The following is a 21,080-nucleotide window of genomic DNA, read 5'->3' as shown; positions in this document are numbered from 1 at the left end:
ATATAAAGGAAGACTGAAATACAATCATAAACATCAGTTCCCTTTAAATCTTGAATTAAACTTGTTTTATCGGCTGATAACAACATCGTTCATTTTATTATGAGCCACTTTCACTTCGCATGAATTACAGTAGGCATTAACGTGTTCGAGTGCGGCTCACATGCCTGTAATAACTCCGCATAACCAGTAGGTAATGTGCGTAAGCAAATGAATACTCGACGTAGAGCTACGATCTTTTCCACGGTCAAATTGACTCACGTTGACATTTTATAAATCACTACTTTGACATGGTTTTCTACGTACGCCACGGGTAAGATCAAATTTGATCCAAAGTACTTTCTATAAAAAAGTACTTGAAAGTCATCTTTGACTTGCACGTAAGCACATTTTTCTAAACGGTTTTGCGATTGTAATGTGTCTCAATCGTGCTTACCATCACCAAGTGCGCTCGCCAACTAAAACACTTGATTACCGTTAATATAAACATACTATACTAGTCCATAAGCACAGTATGGGAGAACTTGGTGATAAGCATCATAGAGTTGACTCAATTAGACATAATATATTTTGCGCTCTATGCTGCGGGCTAGGGTGTTTTTTGAAGGATTTTCTGTAGGCCCATCCAGATCCATTGTGTATGTCAAAATGTTGATATGGACCCATATGATCGTAAATAACCTTATACCAGGTCTTATAATGCTAAATACCGAGGAATCCTGGGGAATCACAATGAATCTCGCCTTTATCATGCCTCAATTTAGAATGATTACACCATACAATAGCCTAATGGCATATAAAGGAAGACTGAAATACAATCATCAGTTCCCTTTAAATCTTGAATTTAACTCATTTTCTCTGCTGTTGTTCGAGTGCGGCTCACATGCCTGTAATAACTCTGCATAACCAGTAGGTAATGTGCGTACGTCAAGTCAATACCTGACTGACTTTGACATTTTATAAATCACTACTTTGACATGGTTTTCTACGTACGACACGGGTAAGATCACATTTGATCCAAAGTACTTTCTATGAGGCCCCAGGTCTCAGACCAGAGATACTGTAGTTTTGTGCTGCATCTCTGCAACAGTGCATCTTGATTCATCTAAGAATACATTTCCCAATCAACAACTGTCATTTACATAATAATAATAATAATAATAATAATAATACAATTATTATTAAACTGTTTATTTGACCTGAGCAAAATCCCACTGTTCGAGTAGTAGGCTATAGTTGTATTGAGTATTCAGAATAGTATAAAGATTTTAACTAGCAAAGTAGAGTGGGTGTTGTCTTCATATTGTATCTAATTAATTACTAGTTAATTGTTGATGTAACAAATTGGCACACTGTATTCATGCATGATCATTGCCTCCCACACATGGCAAATTGTAAAAAAGGCTGCTTCTCATCTAGCTGCAATATGTTATGCCCTAGTCGCTCATTTCCCCCCCCCCTGTGTAATGTTCAAATCTCAATTTATTGCAATTATGATACTCATACTCCAGTCTAATAAGACAGGGTTATGTTTTGAGACATATTGGATGAGACATGTGCTCCCCATTTTCTAATGGAATGAGCTTAATCAGATCTGCTAAAGCTGACTCCCAGCTGTGCGACTGAGTTCACTGAGGAACAAACTGGAAACGTTACATTACTGAAGAGCATCGTAATCAAAGGTACTGCAGCCCCTAATCTAGTTCTCAGACACTAAATCCTCTGAAGGTCTGGTGGACGAACACATTCGACTTGGCCAGTTGCATAGCCATTGGTTTTACATTGCATCAAACATCTCCCACAGCACTTCTCTCCAATGCCACTGCACATGTTTCTGCCTTGCAGTCCTGTTATTCACTGAAATCAAATAATGACAACTACTTTATACTTGAAATTCACTCCCACAGGTTCCCACAGTTGTTGTTATTCCAGGCTTATTTGTACTGTGTGCAATAGCCTGAGGACCAGGTTACTGCAGACCCCAACAACACACAGATAGCATAGTGACAAATCTCTCTGGTACCATTCCTAAAGTGTGGAAGGTGGCCAAAGTAGTCCCTTTTCATTAGGCGGGGGGGTCCCAGAATAATTATTCCCTAGCTCAAGGCTGATCAATTCTCAAATGCAGTCCTTTTTATCAATATATTGCATTTTAAATATGCAATTATCCATGGCACCATCTCTGCTGTGTCCCTAATTGTAAATTACATTGTGATCTCTATGGATAAAAAACAGCATGGTGACCTTTCTAAGGCTTTTAATACTGTTGAGTATGCCCTCCTATAACAGAGGTTGTCTGCCATTGGTTTGGATCAGTCGGCCTGTAATTGGTTTCAAAATTACCTGTAGGATAGGACTCAGTGTATTTTTGTAGATGGGGTTCAGTCAAGTTTTCTCAATGTTATTAAAGGAGCTCCGCAAGGTTTGTTGTAAACAGGGCTCCGCTGAAAAAGACATTGGTCTCGGTTGGACAGCCTGCATAAATAAGGCTTGAATAATAATGAGATGAACATTGTTTAGGCCTAACCGAAAGCCTGTCTTTGGACTTAAATTTTACTTTAAGAGAAACATTCTACCTCTTGCCAGCCAGTCATACAGTTTGTCATAGATACTGTATATTCACCTCAATAAAGGTTTCTTTTTCCATGTTATAGTAGGACACTGTCTGTACCTTGTACGTATGTAAAATGTAGATGATGTATATGATGTAGTATTATGCAATTGTAGAAGGGTGTAGGGTTTGGCAGTAAAGGGACATAGTAATGACAGAGGCACAGGGTAAAACCAAGTACAGGTAATGCATTTACTGAATAACAGATATTTATAAAATAAACTGCAATATCCACATTTTGACAGGTTCAACACGTGTGCTGTTGCTGTTGTTGATAGAATAGGTAGCTCAGGTTCCACAGCTTATCTTCTGGATGCTCTACAAACGAGGAGATTGGCCCTTATTCTTCCTTTGTCATCTCCACAGAGACACGTTGCTTACCAAAGCGGAGTATGATGGGTAATGGATAGCCAGTGCCGATGGTGCATTGGCAGGGGCCATGGCAGAGGTGATCCCTCACAGTAACAGCTCTCACTCTACCCACAGGATGAATGATCTTAATCAGGTACAAGAACGGACCCTGACAGGCCTGTACAGCCGTGCAACTAGATGAGCCTAACAGAACCTTGACTGGCAGTTCACCTCCAGGGATGACAGAGATCCTGTCTGCTTAAGCACCTATTACTCTACCTGATTGGTAATCATGACGGGGGTCGGGCTATAACTCTCCAACAGGTCCCCAGGCAAAATGGAGGTATTTGATAGAACATGGTGATTAGGTGACCTTGAACAGGGTATCACTTATTGACCATATACATTGGCATGTACAGTATATTAAGTTGACTGACATCTACCTCTGTAATTCAATATACGGTAGGCGCTTAGAATATGATATTGGTTGCGTCTTATAGATTGAAGTTCAAGTAGTAGAGACGGTTATCTGATTGTTGCTTGTTGTGTAGATGGCTTTTGGTGATGCCAGCCTTGATTTAAATGTGTAATACCTATTTACAGTTGAATGAGCCTGCCTGGCGGACATCCTGAAGAAATCGCACCTGCCATTTTGTCAGTATACTTTGCGATTGTAATGTGTCTCACAACTTGTCCGTTGTTGGGAATGATACAGCAAGATCTCCTTTGAGTTAGCCGGTTTAGGCCAATGGCCACCAGTCTCCCGCGTTGTCCTTGACGTACATTAACGTATGGTTAAAACGTCATATGCTGTTTTGAAACTGTTAAATTGGTTATTTTGTAGATATTCTTCCTATGTGCATTAATGTTATGTTGTGCACTAGATAAAGGTTCTGTTTATACAGCACGACATAATCGTGACCAGGTTCTCATATTTACTGTCTAATGTTCACATGCATTGTTAAAGAGACGTAGAGTAAGTCATCAGCTTCAGATGTATAACTCCTTGCAAGCTGATTTATCTTAACTTGAGGGCATGGTGAAATAGCATTTTGGGTATACTTAATGAATATCCTGAATCTATGATCCACTATGACAGGGTCTGGTGAAAAAGTCCCCAAGTAGGGCAACATCATTTTAACGTTTTTTTCAGATTATGAAATTGCAGATTGTAAACTTTCAAATGATGTGTCATATGAAGATATTTGAAGAAGATATGCTTATTTGAATGTTGATACACCTCAACAGACACGTTTGCTACCATCACGTTGGTAGCTAGCTAGCAGCTAAGGAAGAACATTGCTATAGACATCTAACTGCATGTTTAGCACATCATAACATAACATCCTGATAGGACATCAACATGCTAAAAACACATAACTACACATAATTAGGTGATCACACAATCATCACGTTTGTTTACAAGCCATGTATCATCACTATCTCAGTAGCCTACGAAGCTGGACGGTACACGATACAGACAATACAGTGAATCCAATTCACAAATTATAAGTATTTAGTGATCCTAAAACTGTTGTTCGTGGGCTCTTAAACACTTACACTTTCGTAATATGAAAAAAACATTTAAAAAAAACAAGTGTTTTATTTCGAATTCTTCAGCTGTGCTTCACTGCCCAACCTGCAGGAACATTTACCTGAACAACAATTTTACCCTGCTTTAAGCGTTTCCCAGATTATGTGAGCATGAGCCCTCAGTTGCCAAATAACAATTAGCCTACTATCGCTATGATTCAATATGAGATCCCCTACTTCCTTTGTGAATGCATTGAACTGTAGTGCTTTTCCCCTGCATGTGAAGTAAAAGGGCACCAAGGACCACACAGCTTTAAGATCAGTCTCATGAATCATTTATTGTTTACTCGTTGTGGAGTTATGCCAAGGAGCAGGAGGCTATTCAAGTCATTGTCTTCTGAATCTTTCTGCTGGTATACTCTTTGATCATTTGTTGACATGCCCCTGCTGTTGCTGAGAAAAAACGAGTGACCTCGCTCTGCGTTGAAGGTCATGCAGTGTCTAATGAAGGCCCTGTTGTCCTTTCACATTGATTTCTCGCCCATTTAGGTTAGAATGCAGAGTTGCTCAATGTTGCCATGGGGAGAGGCCCTGAGCGCAATCTGAGTTTCCTGGATGCAGTGCTTTGTGGAATGTGTAATTGTATCCCTGTCTCTTACTACATTCTTTTTCTCTCCCAAACAATATGCTAACTAGAGTTGGCTATGCACTCGCTTTTAATCCCTTACATCCTTTCTCTCAAGGACAATATAGGGACTCGTTTCATTGCTGACATTCACGGATTCATATACTGGCTGCAGCATTCAGGAGCTGAGTGACATTCCCGAAATCCTTCATCACAAAGAGCGTGTAATGGTTCTTTCACGGCTTCATATTCTGATGAAAGTCGACGTGGATGGCATTTAGGTCTAAATACCACATGGCATGTGTCACCGTGAGAGATAAGCTTGTAATAAAGATTCATTAGAGCAGTGCCGGCAACATTACGATGCATGGCACTGCATTGAGATTCCCGGCAGATATGAAGATTAGGGTACGGACACGTCCAATGCTGTGGATGTACTTAATAACCTGCTTCGTTTGGCACATAGCCCTAACGCATCCATAATGCATATGACCTGCGGCCGGTCAGGAAGCAGAGTTTCCGCGCTCACATACTGTAGTGGTTTTGCATACCCTATGGGATGTGTGTGTGTGTGTTCATTTTACCCTGTCCTCATGTGACCTTGACTTCCTGATGTCAGGCAGTAGGCCTATCCATTGCACTGAACTGTCAGTTCCATGCAAAGCCCTTTGTGTACATATAATTCTACCAAGTTGAACACTATGTAGCCTAAATGACATTAGGGGTATTTCTCAATCTTACGTTTTTTTTTAATGATGTCTGAGACATATTCAGCAGCAATTCACTTGTTACGTGGTACCTCACAGAGAGGTACTCTTTAACAAGCCTATTGCTGCTGGGTTTTGCATTGAGATGAGATCTTCACTCAACTGCATATATTTCAATTGGTTTCTGTGATGTTTCAGGACCATTCACAGTCAGACACAAACTGTGGCAAGGAACAGATCAATAAGTAACACAGTTCTTTTAGAGGGCTTATTCCTGGAGCTCTTGGCAATTGTTCAATTTTCAGGGCACTTTGTGATGCAACCTTAGATAAGGCATCTCAATGAGGTACTGCACCTTTTGACGTGTCAAGAGAAATTACATAATCCTTTTGTCATTATTATCATATTACTGGTTTGTATACTGTATGTGATAGATATTGTGCTTTTTATGTGATTAAAAAATATATTGCGCTACAATCAATAATAGGAGAAACATTATGATTTTACTTTGTTTTATCACTATTTCCCTAGAGATGGTTGCTTATGGTCATATACTGTAGTTTCACATGTGTTATTTTTGCTGCTATGGCCAAGCAGAAGGAATGTCTCCTCCTCTACATGTGTAGATTTGAAAGCCCATCTTTCCTTTTTTCCTGTCTCCAAATGACACTTTTTGCTCAGTGAAATCTGGCACATTTCAAAGGCTCAATGGCTTTAATGAGCCGCAGTGTTCTGCCCGTAGTGGCGGCTCTGTGTTAGGAATGAAGCTTGTGATAATGTGCCCAACCATGCTCCACTGAACGTTTCCTACTGTTATGGTAATGTACATGTGTTTTCCTCACCAAAGACTGCTGCCATTTTGTTTAGCTGTTATTTTCATATCTACCCTAATGTTAGTAAGAAATTATACAATGTGTCTGCCTGGTTCTTTCTCATACAAATGGATTGGTATTTTAACTGAGAGGGGGAGGGGGAAATAAACAGCCAGGTTTGTTTTCCTGAATGTAATGTTTTTCTCCTTCTTTTTGTCTAAAACGGTCTAAGTGTGAAGCTGCAGTGATAGCAAACATTCAAAGTCAAGGATTAGAGACTTGTGTATCTGAAAGGGTAGAAATATTGACATAAGAGGTCATCCAAATGACTCAAATATGGCCCTTTGCTTTCAAGGCAGGCCAGCATGAAAGCAGGTAGACATCAATAGGTATCCTGGCTGCTCTTGGGTCCAGAGGCCACCTCTTTCATGGGTTCTACTGCCAGCAGAGGAAATGGCCCCTCAGTCACTAGCTCTCTCTGCTTTCAATGGTAATCAATTCAGCTTCAAAGGTAGAGCCACATCCACTGAGACTTCTGCAAACCAAGCACGCCTCGCTCAACCCTAAGCCCAAGCTGTGTTTATTGACACCTTACCCTTTTGCTTCCTTATTTTGTCAGTAAAGGTGAATAACTCTAGCCATCATCATATTTGCTATAATCGTATTTTATTTTTGGGAACCACTAGAAAATAACATCGGAGCACCGTTTGAGTATCAAAATACACGAGTATCAAAATATACCTTACATAGAGACAAAGTAGTGTGTGTGTGTGTGTGTGTGTGTGTGTGTGTGTGTGTGTGTGTGTGTGTGTCTGTGCGCCTTTTTGAGACGTGGTAACGGCAATATAAATGCTTATTATAAGCAGTGTATTGAAGAAGTCACTTATTTTCATGATTATTCTTTTGGGGAAATGCTTTTTCATATTTTGGGATATGAAGGTCAATATTCAATATTGTCTTGTCGTCCCACCTTTATGTTTTTGTATCAGGAAATCTGTTTTTCTCTGATCTAAAAGTTGTAATTATGTCCACTAAGATAATGAATGAAATCACTGGATTTCATCTGTAGAATAGAGGGGGAAAATAAATGAGATGTTTGACCTTTTCAGATTTATCCCAGGGTAGTGAATTTGCTCGAGGGCACCAGGGCAGAGAGCAGTGGTGCGTTGAATTATAACCATCCTTTCACACGCTGCTATCTTCGTCACCTGCTTCCTCCTCACATAAATGAGAAATACAGTGTGGGGGAGTCTGTGCAGTACCTTTGGGTGTAGAAGAGTTATGCTTTGAAACAAATTACTGATTCTCCTTTAGGAATGGAAGAGCTCAAGTGGTAGGTCACTATGTCAAATCTTTAGTAATGCATGTGTCACTGTGTCTGAATGAGTCTCTGGCAGCCAACTGGCAGCGAACATGTCAACATACTGACAGATGCTTGCTATTGAAGAGTCTTTAGCTGACCAGGCTTCCACTCTGTTGAAATAAAGATACACACCATATGGTAGAGGAATATCCACATTGTAATGGGTGGCAAAGAGATGGATACAAGAAGCAAGTGTGTAGAGTTTTCTACAGAAATACATTTGTTTGTGTGTGCTTTAAGGCTCTGTGCTGCTTCTTTTATCTACCTTGTTACTTTCATATTTGTTGTCAAGCTAAATCCAGCCTGGGTCCATTGAACCAGGTGTTTTGTACTAAAAGCGTTTTTTCAAAATGATTGGTTTGAAGCATAATGGCAGACCATATCCACAACTTGTACATCACCATCGCATGGCATATGGTGGACAACAATATTAATCATGTAATACGATCACTTCAGTCACCCCATGTTACTACTGCCTCATGCTTCACACAGCCACAGCCCCTGACCTTGCACTACAGTTACATGTTTTGAATGAAACATGTCAGTCATCCATCTCATTTCTTCATGACACCTCCCCTCTCTACCCTCTCTCACTCCATCTAGAGCCCATCTTGTGTGACGTAGGGGAGTTTCACTGCCACGACCAGCTGACCTGTGTCCCAGAGGGCTGGCTCTGTGATGGTGAACCAGACTGTCCAGATGCCTCAGATGAAATGGCAGACAGATGTAAGTAACTCATGACTCATTCATCCTACATACATACCAATCCCTCCAACGTATTCATATTTCATATTTAGTGGTCTTGCCTGTCTGAACACACTCTACCTGCAAATCCAGACTGTAGAAGATTGGTATTGCATCCCAACAGCCATTTGAGATTGGGAAGCAGATAGTGTCATCTGACAAAGATGACATTGCAATTGTAGATAAAGTATCTTGTATTGCAGCCCTGTTTACAATGTCAAGAAGACTTGATCGTGTTCACTTTCACCAGTGGTCTCTTTCTAAAATGATGACTTTTAATTTTGTGCTCAACCATTGCTATCTATCCCAGGTTGTAGTAAGCCATGTGTTTTCTTCTCCACCCAGTATTTTATTATCATTTAGATTAATCATGTCAGCACCATTTATTTACCATGCACATGGATAACAAGCTCTGGATATTCATCATGGGGTTTGATCACAGCTCATTATCATGGATTATGTATTGATAGAAAAAGGAATTAGATCAGCTTTGTCCTTACACACAGAGGAACAATGCAATTAAATCTGGTTTAAACCATTGCTACATCTCTTCTCCAACATGTAATGTATATATTGATATAGGATATCAATAAAGGCACTAGACATGCATTATTACGTAGAACCATTTAAATGTAATGCTACTTTATTAAAGCATTTCAAGCAAATGTGACTATCGGGGGTGTCCTTCTCCAGCCAAATGCAGTGATTGCAAGGAGCTATTGCCCTCCCCATCTTCGAGAAACATGTCACCATTGGCTTCTCCCTGCTTTGCCTCTCTCGTGTCAGGGAAGTGTAATCACCACATCTGAAGGCACGGGGGGAAGTGCAGCCTTGCATTCCATTACCCTGAGACTAAAGGGAGGCACTGGTCTACCCACTCAGGCATAGCCCCCCAGGGACTGGACAACAGACAACGGTTATCGGGGGAGCTGGGAAACAGCCCACTCTCCTGTAATGGCCAAAAACAGCTAGCAAAGTGGCAATTCTGCAGCTCCCAAAGCAGACACTCTCGAACTGATGAAGGGTTAAAACATTGCAGGGTTTGGATACACAACATCCTAGGGCTACTGTTTTGAAACACTTTACTGTAAGTGTGTGGGATTTGTTATGTTGTCGTTTACCTTGCATATGAAAACCACATAGTGTCCTGACTATCCTCTTATTGGACACCATTTTGCAGATAACACTCACTCACTTAAATAGTAATTGCATTATAGCCATAGGCTGTTCGTGTGCACTGTGTAGTTGGGAATATTAAGGGTTATAGACCAAGTATGGTGCATGCCCTTAGATAAAAAAAACAATTATAATACAGTCAGTGTTTGACTTGCCTTGGTGCCATTACAATCGACTCTGGGGTTTTTGATATTGAGGGATATGAAGTCCCCACCGAATAATTTGATTGAATTGTCATGCCCAGAAGATCAGAACGTAAAAGGGTCAGTAGCTGCCTTCAATCGTGATCATGGAGTGTTGCCGAGATGCCGTTTGATGACTCTGATTTGGCTTGACCCGTTCAACACAGATGTTGATCCCAGTTTTCCCAAAGGCAGAGAAAGAAGAAGTCTTCAAAGAGATCTCTCCATGGGGGTTCCCAGAGTTATTCGCCAGTGTGCAATTGGGGAGGGGAGGTGGGGACGAGGCAATAGTTCCATGAAATGTCAGTCACTAAGACATTTGAGCCAGGATGAACCAGAGGAGAAACCACCTGTGATGCAATTTGATTTCACTGTGAATTTTCCTTTTCACCATCAGGAATAACAGAATATGACTGTTTAAATTATGACTTATTTATGTATAGAGTAAAATGTATTATAACATGTAAGTTTGAGAAGTCTAAAAGGGTAGTCATTCCCCTTCATGTGTAAATCCAATACTCATCATAGCTTCCCAATTTGAGCCTGATTCTGTCATATTCACAGCATTTCCTAAACCCTGCTGATATTAGAGAGGGTTCCCTCTTCTCCTCTATGTGTTCAAATGTTTTTACTTGCAACATGATGACAGTTAGGAAGCACCCTGGTCCCATCAGTGACAAAGCTATGCTGAGTGATAAATAGCTCCTTCAGGCTATCGTTCTCTGGCACGTACCATATTGAAATAAATGTATTGTAAATGTATCCATTCCCTGGGAGAATTGGCACCCTAGGACAGAGGTTTAGGGGGTAATGTAGCGTTGCACCTTGTTATTAAGCTGAAGGACAGGCCTTCTGCATTATGTAATATTTACCTTTGGAGCTCTCTCTGGGGGCGAAGACACAAGCCCTGGTTGACTCATTGAATTTGAAAGGTCTGACTATCAACTCATTTACATGTATACATGCAAGGAATACACAGCATACTTTGAAACAGACGTTTCTTGCGGATAAACTGTTTTAATTGAGTATTTACATGTACTTGTAATGTGCATGACTTGACTTTCTCATAGTCTTCCCCTAGATAAGGGGTGAAATGTGCCTCAGGTGTTAATGCTTACAGGTTGTGTAATGACAGCTCTGTCACTTCATTATTTAGTATGTGATTGGAGTGCCACTGTTGGAGCAGAGGTAATTGGATCTCATGTTTAGTTCCTCATCCCTACATCTCAAGCCTCCATGTGACCGGGATCAAACACAGCCCTGAGTCATTTAGCCCTCATTATCACCAGGAGTTCAGCTCACAATGCCATCAGTGTCTTTAACCTGCCATGAGCATCCTGTACACTTATGATAGAAAAACATTTTCACATCCAGAGGGGAGGGTTTTTGTTCGGAGGCTGACGGCTTTGAAAATAAGCCTTTTAATTTAGTGGCACTGTCTCCCCATTTGGAGCAGGGCTCATACACTTCCCCAGGCTGAGGCCATCTGTTTGTGGGGAGCAGCAAATATTGTTTGTGTGTGTGTGTGTGTGTGTGTGTGTGTGTGTGTGTGTGTGTGTGAGTGAATGCATATGTACGTGCGTGCATATGTGCGTGTGTGTGTGTGTGTGTGTGTGTGTGTGTGTGTGTGAGTGTGGGTGTGTGAGTATGTGCGTCCGCACATGTGTCTCTGTGTGATTGCAGAGGGGCGTTTTTGCATGTGTGTGTGCGTGCAGAAGGGTGTGTGTTTGAGTGCCTGTGTGTGTGTGCGTGTGTGTGTGTGTGTGTGTGTGTGTGTGTGTGTGTGGGTGTGGGTGTGTGTGTGTGGGTGGACTCTGGAGGTCAAATATCTCACCTGAATAACTCAACAAGAAGCAAGGCAAGGCAAGGCACATTTATTTATATAGCACATTCATACAACTGAATGCAAATTCATAGTGCTTTACAGAACGATAAACACATTAAGAAAAAAGTTCTATAAAATAACTTATACAATAACTTCAAATAATGTTAGTTAAAAAGGAATGAGAACCAGACTGTGAAATATATATATATTCGCTTTTCATGGAGCAAAACACAATTGGAACTTATGAAAAGTGTAAAGTTTAAAAATGCACAACAATTCTTTGGTAGGTTTTTTATTAAACATGACGAATGTCCACTGGTATTACTGTTTACGAAGGGTCGCACGATACGGCGTGACACTGTAATGGGATTTTAAAACATCCATTTACATGGACACCATGTTTACACAGCATTGCTGGATGGTGTGGCCAGAGGATGAATTTGTTATCATTCATACAAATATTGCACTTTTGTAGCATTGCCTTTTGTGTCGAGCTGTTAAATTCTAAATCTGGTGTGACGCCTTTTAAATTAGAATGCAAAATAATTATACTTTTTATTTTTATTTGTATTTATTTTTAATAGTTAAACTATGAAAACGAATGGAAGAAGAACCCGGTAAGTTAAAATGGAACATATCTCCAAAATGCCAAATATCTTAAAAAGTCCTCTACCTACTCCTCTTCATCCCCTATTCAACCTACCGTTACAGAAACTACAATGAGAAGTCCACTGGTGTGACACCATGTTCATGTCAATCCAGTGGTCACAGCTGTCACACGAGTGGACATCTTCTCATAACCCAGTATAAATGGTGCTTCACATCATGAATGTTTTATCATTCTGAACATTTAAAGTGATGCTGGGTAGATTTTATACATTATATTTAATATTTTGCAATTATCCTTACAAGGAAAATTAGAGAGTGTGTCCACTGGGCATTTTCATGTTCCTTTCTCTTCATAGCAACTATAGGGTATATTGTTCATATTGATAAGGCATAATGTTGTCTTCTTCCAAAATTGGCAGGTGCTCTTTGTCAAGAGTTCACTAAAGACCATTGCCATGATAGCAGCCAGTAATAGGCAGGATCAGTTGAAGAGTCTGCATGAGTATGAGGAAGCCTGATATTGACCTCTTTTGCCGCCTGTTACTGTGAGCAATGCAATGGGAGATGAAAGAGAAGCTGAATTGAATCCTAAGGTTCACTGTGCACTTTGTGCAAGTTTTGGTCTAATTTGTCCCACATTACATTTGTTTCATATTGCGGTCAAGTATTCTTTATGAAGCGTTTGGAAAAGTGTATTTTTGATATTAACTATCCTTCGGGAGCAGCAATGTGGCACAATGACATACATACTATTAATGTTCAAAAACATATTTTTCTCACTTTTACATAGACAACCATAGATTATTCTTTTAAGACACAGTTGTCAGTCATTATAGTGGTCTTCTGACTCATTTCAAGTTGTTTTATTGAATTGTTGCATTTAAAAAAACAAAAACATTGTTTCATTTAATATATATTATTTCATTTAATATAAATGTATATATAGGGAAAAATAGAGTAAATTAGTTTCCTTTGGGATGATGTTTATAAAACAAGTGGAAAAAAGGTTGAGTGCAAAGAAAAATAATACAATAGCTGTGGAGTATAGCCCCTTTCACACATAGTACCCTACCCTGTAAATCACATGGAATCCCAACCCGGGTCCGCCAGTGATTTCCGCTGTTCACACATGAGCTAAATGCCCGAAGATTACCGGGTTGCGTCTTTTCACACATGTCAATGGCATTCCCGGGTCTGCACGAGCTACTTGACTCACACATTCAACTGGATGCAGAATTGGAACGTAGACGTGAATTTGTACGAGACAGGCGCGTGAGACGGTCATATACCATATATATATATATATATATATGCCATATATCATACCTCCATTTTATATGTATTCATCATCATGTTTTTCACATTTATTTAACAGCGAGTCAACTCATATTATGCTTACCATCACCAAGTTCACTCGCCAACTAAAGCACTTGATTACCATTGATATAAACATATTAGTCCAAAAGCACAGTATGGGAGAACTTGCTACAGCGCAGCGCACACTGTATTGCTGGCCTGAGTAAGCACAGGGCTCTCTCCCTGCTGATGCAGGACAGCTGTGGGAGGAGATGGTGTGTGTGTGCACTGCTCCGTAATGTGTCTATATCACAAAATGTACATTTGATAAGTAAGTAAGCTAGCTAAGTAAGTAATCTAGCTAACTATGATTGGAAAGTAGTATCCAGTTGTGGAATTATATTCATCACTACTTTGGCTGATGTGATGTGGGTTAACTAGCCAACTCCATAACATTAGCAGAGCAAACCAAAAGAGATATGAGACACATGAGAAACTACTCGCTGTGATTGGTTAAATTGTTCCACGTGAAAACGTCTTGCGTCAGACATACGTAACCCTTTACCTGCCGGACCAGGCAATATTCAGGCTTCTGTTCACACCTAAGCCTTCCCGGTAAATTCCATGGAATCACACATGGTCCTGACCAGGGTAATTGCCTGAGACAATTTCCATGTAAATCGCATTCACACATACACTTTACCTGGGAAGGCTCTTATGTGTGAAAGCGGTTCAAGCAAATTCATGCATTTTTAACAATATGCCTAAAGTTGCAGCAAATATAACTGAAATGTAATGGGGAGACACCGGGGTATCACCATTATAACAACAAATTCAGTCTTATTTCACTTTCAATTCTGGAGAAATGCAACAATGGGATTTTTATCTTCAATCCGATAAATTGTATATAGTATTTGTCAACTACTGTGTTTGACTTTGAGGTTTGACCTTCACTATCCTTGATGATCACATGATTTCCCTGTCATTGAAGATAACTCAACAAACCACTCTGCCCTTGAAATAACATTTGCTATGATTTCTTTTTTGCCATTCTGAATTACAGCTATTTGGGCAAATTCGCAGTTTACATTTTGAGTATTTGAAATAGTTTGAAAATGTATTTAGCTGCACACAGATCCTATTCCCAGTATCACTTCTGTAGCCTTTGTGGTTTATCCATAACAACTATTCAATGGGAGGATCACACCATATTTTCTTGTCTCCTCACAATCTCTGGTTTGAACTTTAACAGCTACTCTTTTCCTCTTTTTAACTCCCTGCATGTGTATGGTGAAGGACAACATCTCCAGCTTGTCACCTGGAGCCCCTATGAAAGAGCATATTTTATAACCTGACAGTCCTGCTGTCCTGGAACCATCGTGTGACATCTAAGTACTAAAGCCGACATTAGCCCCCTGCTGCTACGACAGAGAAGTTGGTGTCAAAGCACACTGAGATTTGAGTCTCCACGAACACAGCTGACAAAAGTCTGAGGGAAAATAATAGTGCCAATAAACCATTACATTGTTGTTTGTGTTGCTTGGCCTGGATTTAACTGTGATGAGCATAAATCAATATATGAACCGCAATCATGTTTTGTTTTCATAATATACTGTTAGAAAAATTGCACTAGAAAGTATTCTTCAATACCATGTGTTACAGTTAGTCGTGATCAGAAACACAGTTTAAACCCATCTTATTGGATTTTAGCCAAATGTTTTGGAGGTAAACAGTAGCCTACCCCCCTTACTTACGGTAACTTCTGTGCAAATGTGCACCCCACGGTTGTCATTGAAATGCAGTGACACACATTGCTTTTTACAGAACATTCTGAATGTATTGGATGAATGGCTCCACCTCAAGCTTTAAAAAAGATGTTTTTCCAGGGCATTGCTGCTGATATTCACAGGAAGGATGGGTGAGAGAGAGGAGGGATGACATGCAATATATGTCAAAGGTCAGAATCGAACCAGAAACCTTGCGATGACATGGTATGTGCATTAGTGTGCTATGCCACTAAGTGCCCTGGTTTCACCTCAAGCTTTTCCCATTGTTTTGTGACTCTGCAATCTATACAGAGCCATATGTCTAAAAACAGCCTTGGCTTTAGTTTGACCCACCATTTGACCTACCATTTGTTCCAATGGTATCAATTTACCAATTATTTCTTTATGGGCTTGGAGAATTGAGAACAATGCTGCACAATTTATTGTTAACAGATGATTGTTTTCAGAAAAGATTGATTGTAGAACTTCTGACAAGAATATATGTATTATTCATTTGAAGTCACCATCATAACAATTAGATTTACACATTTGCATAATATTAGCCCTAGAAAACATTTCTTAACACAAATGATGTCATCATTTTGTAAATTATATTCATTTGGCTTTTCTGTGTTTGCTCTGTTATGTTTCTAAAATGCAAGCTCTTGTGTATTGGCCTTGGCCCCAGTCCCCAGTGTTGGAGGGTGATGTATAGCGGTTTTATTGTACAGTGAGTGGTTTTGAATTTGATGTATTAACACTCACATGTCCAAGATATATATGGAGGCCGCTGAAGTGACAGCTTCATTTTATTGCATGCTGACAACATTACTCTTCTTTCACAATTGTGTTTAATTGAATTCTTAATGTGATTTACAGTGGATATGTGGTCAATGTATGTGAGTTATGAGTGCACAGTGAGCTTGATTGCAGCTGACATATTGGTTATACTGCACACATTCTTGCTATTATGTTCTCCTATCTGTTTTAGAACAAAGGGATGCTAATTTGCTTTACACATTGTAACGGTTTTGTAAGATACATCATGCAGGACCGCTGTGCTTGAAATATTTTGTTTGGTTTGAGACTTGTGTGCATTACAATATAGGTCTTGGTACCTATCCATTCTGAAAGCCAATATTGCCAAAACTTAAAACTTAAAAGTTTTATTGGTCAAGCATTGGGTTATTCTTGTAATATAAATGGAATCTCAGATGTTAGTGAATAGTTAATGAAAAGAAGTATAATTGTAATGTTAAGGTAACTTTAGGAGATGACATAGCATCTGGACAAAAAGACTTGCAGCTAATCTTGCTGACATTTGAAGATGAAATCGCAGGGACATCAACATTGAATTCCAGTGGCACTCAGAAATAACACAGATGACTAGTCATGATGCAAAGCAATGCTTTTACTATACTGTACCTAACATACAGTATGTTAGAATATTATATTTTTCAGGCGAGTGAGCAGATGTGAATCATTGTCTCACCCACACTAAGACGTCGTAAACAATATATTTTTTAATAGAATAGAAAAAAATATACCCTAACCCTAATCCTTAAAATGAAAAAGAACAAACAATCAAACGTAACTGCTGAGATCAGTTTCCATCCAAGAGTCCTACAACAGTGTGTCCAGGATACAACTTGACACCTACAGATTTCCCCCCATCACAGTTGATGCTTCAGTTGCTGCCTTGGGCGGGGGTGTGGAGCTGTAAAAGCTTGTTTCGGGTGTTCTCTGATGGGTGGAGGAGGGAGGAAGTGAAATAATATTGGGATGTGCTGAAGCAAGGTGGGCGACCGTGAAACCATAAAATGGAACCTCAGCTCTTATGCCATCGGAACAATTTGCCTCTGTCCCAGGTCAGACAAATACAGAGCAGAAGCTCATCCTGGCCGACTGCAACATTTCAAATGTCAATGACCTGGATGTCACGGAGAGAAAAGGGTTTAAGAGAGTAGTTTTTCAGGTTGTTGAGGCCAGTTTGGGAAGTCTGTGAGTAGTTTACTGATTATGTTCTGCTGGTCGTCATGGATACAGCATGTGTTGCACCCTTTATTACTATCCAGTGCTGTGAGATATTCATCGCAAGTTATTGGCATACAAGCTCAACATGGCATACCCCAAATGTCCTCTTCCTTAATGTAAATATACCTCAGCGTGATCTCTAAAAGCTTGAAGACAGTCACAATGCCACACATGGGGAATGAGAGGTGAGAAGTTTACCATACCCCTTGCAACTGAAGTCAGCACACAGTATATAACACTCATGTATCACACCCATTCTTAAACCTACAGTGCAGAAGCAAACATCCTTGAGAACCTTTTTTTTTTTACCAAGTGAGTTGGCTAAGGAGTGAGAGTACGTTCTACACGTTCTTTACAACAGCAACCTGGGAAAAGCAGAGGTTGAAAGAGACAATTGATATAGCTGAGGATGCGAGGGTGGCTGTGGTACAAAGCTTGGGTATAGCTTGGGTATTAATCAGAACACTGGGGTTATCACCCCTACTCTTGCCACAACTGCCATGGGATTTGTAATGACTACTGAGTGTTAGAACCTCTGTTTACTATCTGACCCAAAGGATGGCACCCTTTCCAGAGTAGAGTCCCTGACCACTGCCATGGAGGATTTGGCTACCCTTAGACCAGAAGGTTAAGTGTCCCCTAATGGCCCTCTAACATTACTTCCATCAGCATCTGGTCTTTCAGTTGTACATACAGGTAGCTTCAGAAGAAAACTGGTTATTCAGGGTTTGTGTGGCTGCTGGTGAATTGATAAGTAAAGCTAGTAAGTAAAGCTTTATTTATATAGCGCCTTTCGTACATGAAATGCAACTCAAAGACTAAGACAGGCTAGGATTTGGCCCCTGGTCTGCACAGGTCACTACAGTTGTTAACTAAGATGTTTTACAGGGTGGACAGAGTGACAAGATAAGGGCCAGGAGAAGCTATGCATGATGCTTCAATCACCAATCAAAATAATCGGCACATTTGGCACATTTACAATCAAAAGGAGAAAGCAGGAAGAGTTCAATGAGCTCCCTACTGATTGATTCTCAATTATTTTCTTCTTAGAATTCATCAATTCACATACCGGTGGTACAGCCCTGATGAAAGGGATAATCATAATGAACATAGCCGCTGAAATTTCAGCCAGGAGGCTTTCATTTCACATTAAATAGAGGGATTATCCAGTCCCAGATGATTTCTCTTTCTCTCTCCAAAGTGGGTAAATATCGCCATGGTTTTTAATAAAAAGAAATACTATGGGGAAGAGGATAGGACATTGATGATTTATTTTGGCAGTTGACTGGAATATGACTAATGATTAATATGAATAGGACCAGAATCTGATATCCCACCCCACATTTTAAGTTAATGAAAAGGACCCCCCCACACACACAAAAGACCTGATTAATTTTTCGCTTTGAATATAGTGGACCTACTTAGCCTATGTGTGAGCTCACTGTTCAAGGAAAAACATTTGATTTCCTGAGCCTTTAGGTTGTATTTTTTTTTTATTGAACCTTGTGTGATTGAGAATGATATTTCCTTCTCTGCAAAATGATGCTAAGGATATTAGCACAAGTATTACCCTCACAGGTGTGTGCTCCCCTTATTGTCTTGTATTAGTACCCTATGAATATGAATAATTAATAATTAATCGTATAGTATAGTATAGAAAAACCACAGTAACAACAACAAACTATGCCTTGGTATGTACACTACTGTACAGTCAGTGTGATGTTTAAAACATTTTGGAGTGCACTGCTGTGGAACTTATATGATTTGCTCATGTCTACAGTTTGCACAGTGTCAAGAATAAACATCTCACTAATAGATAGTGATCATTTTCACGTCACTGAGGGATACATCTGTCTGTAGCTTGTGGTTTTGTTATTAGACTGGTATTTAAGTGTGCATGGCTGTTTCCTCCCTGGACATGATTCATTTATGAATCAATTATTGAGAAGCTGGAGCTGTGCCACTCCGTTCCACGCTTACTGCCTCTCTCTTCTATGTGTCCATTGAAGACTTGCCATACTTAATTTTCATCAACTTTATTATCACTGCAGGATGCTTCAATCCTTTTCTTCCTTTTTTTTTTTTTTTTTTTTTTTTTACTTTTCATGCACCCTCCGGAATAAGCAGAGTGTGGTTGGTAGTTTGGTGCTGTGCTTAGCTGAGAGAAGTGATTCTCATCATCTCTCAGCTGTAGAGAGACCATCTGTGTGCTCCTGCATGGTGGATCAAAATCACTGAATATTCATCCCCTCCCTCTCATCGCATTAGATCGGTGCACACACAGTGAGAGAATTGGGAGAGGTTGACAGTGCTGTTATGTTGTCAGAGACCTACGCATTCATGTGTTAACTACCATGATAATAAACTCTATGGAAAAAGGATTTGCTGTTCAGAGATTTGGATACATCATGGTACTGTGTACGAGCAGGGAATAATGTAATTTGAAAAGCATTGGCCGGTATCAATACCATTTGTAATCGAAATTGACCAGGGTCAGTCGGTATATGGCATAGTATGATCTCTATTAAATGAAGCTGCCGCCAATCTGATATAAATAGGAACATGTAACCTAAAAGATTGGATGTTAAACTCAGGTCTCAGAGGAAAAGTGTGAAAAGAGCACCGTTGATTAGTCTGCCATTTTCCTCATGTATGAAATATGAACTCTTGGAGTAGAGGTCACTTATATTTGACTTTCCTAAATATAGCATATCCTTGGGCCTGTGGAGATGTCTAAGAGGAAAAAGTGTGAATAAAAAGATATCATACCGACTAACTGCAATAAAGAAGGCTGGCAAGTTAGAAGCGATGGTTAAAATGAATTATTATTGTCTCAACGCAGACACACTTCTACAGCTCCACAAATATCCCTTTTAAATCAGTATGGAGTGACAGCCCTCTATGTAATGGCCACCTTAATTGTGGCATCATCCTGCCTTATGAAGTATAAATGAAAGCTGTGAATAAGTAATCGTTCTGTGAGGACAGTTCAAGTGCTCTTGAAAATGAGTTTGGAGGTACAGGAGAACTCAAGAGGGGGGTTGTAACTGAGATCCCATCACGTGGGCCATAAATCTCTTATTAAGTGGCCGTGTTGCCATTATGGTAATTGATACCAGTGTAGTTAAGGTGCAGTGTGACACATTTACAGTGCTGGTGCTGTGGTCAGGTGTGTTTTATGTGCTCTTGTGGCTGCTGCTATGCCAATGAGGGTCACCTATGTGCCTCATGAATCCTTAAACAGCTGCTCTCTGCTGTTTGTGTGGACGGGAGGAGGACTGGGCCCACTCTGTTATAGGTATCGGTGTGGTTCAGGAGCATGGCTGCGTAACAGTGCACTGAACATCTGTTGTGTGTAGAGAACAATGCTGTCGAGTGTAAAATACATTTGCATATGCAGACTCTCGTGCCTCCAATATGTCTACCGCGATGTGCACTTGTGAATATCA

The 21,080-nt window shown here is 40.0% G+C and overlaps 1 protein-coding gene across 1 annotated transcript in view; it reads left to right on the top strand.

Annotated features, from left to right (window-relative positions):
* Nucleotides 1-7,001: 7,001 nt before the first annotated feature.
* The window catches only part of LOC308162643 (low-density lipoprotein receptor-related protein 1B-like), a gene marked incomplete at both ends in the record, with an annotated part of 148,352 nt that continues 134,273 nt past the window's right edge, over nucleotides 7,002-21,080 (top strand). The window contains 2 exons of the mRNA XM_080536787.1: nucleotides 7,002-7,011; nucleotides 8,603-8,725. Of these exons, the coding sequence (XP_080392913.1) occupies nucleotides 7,002-7,011; nucleotides 8,603-8,725 (133 nt within the window). The remainder of the gene's footprint in view (nucleotides 7,012-8,602; nucleotides 8,726-21,080) is intronic.

Source organism: Nansenia antarctica (assembly GCF_963989245.1).
Source record: "Nansenia antarctica genome assembly, chromosome: 7".
Taxonomy (NCBI): domain Eukaryota; kingdom Metazoa; phylum Chordata; class Actinopteri; order Argentiniformes; family Microstomatidae; genus Nansenia; species Nansenia antarctica.
This window is presented reverse-complemented; position numbering and strand designations above follow the sequence as displayed.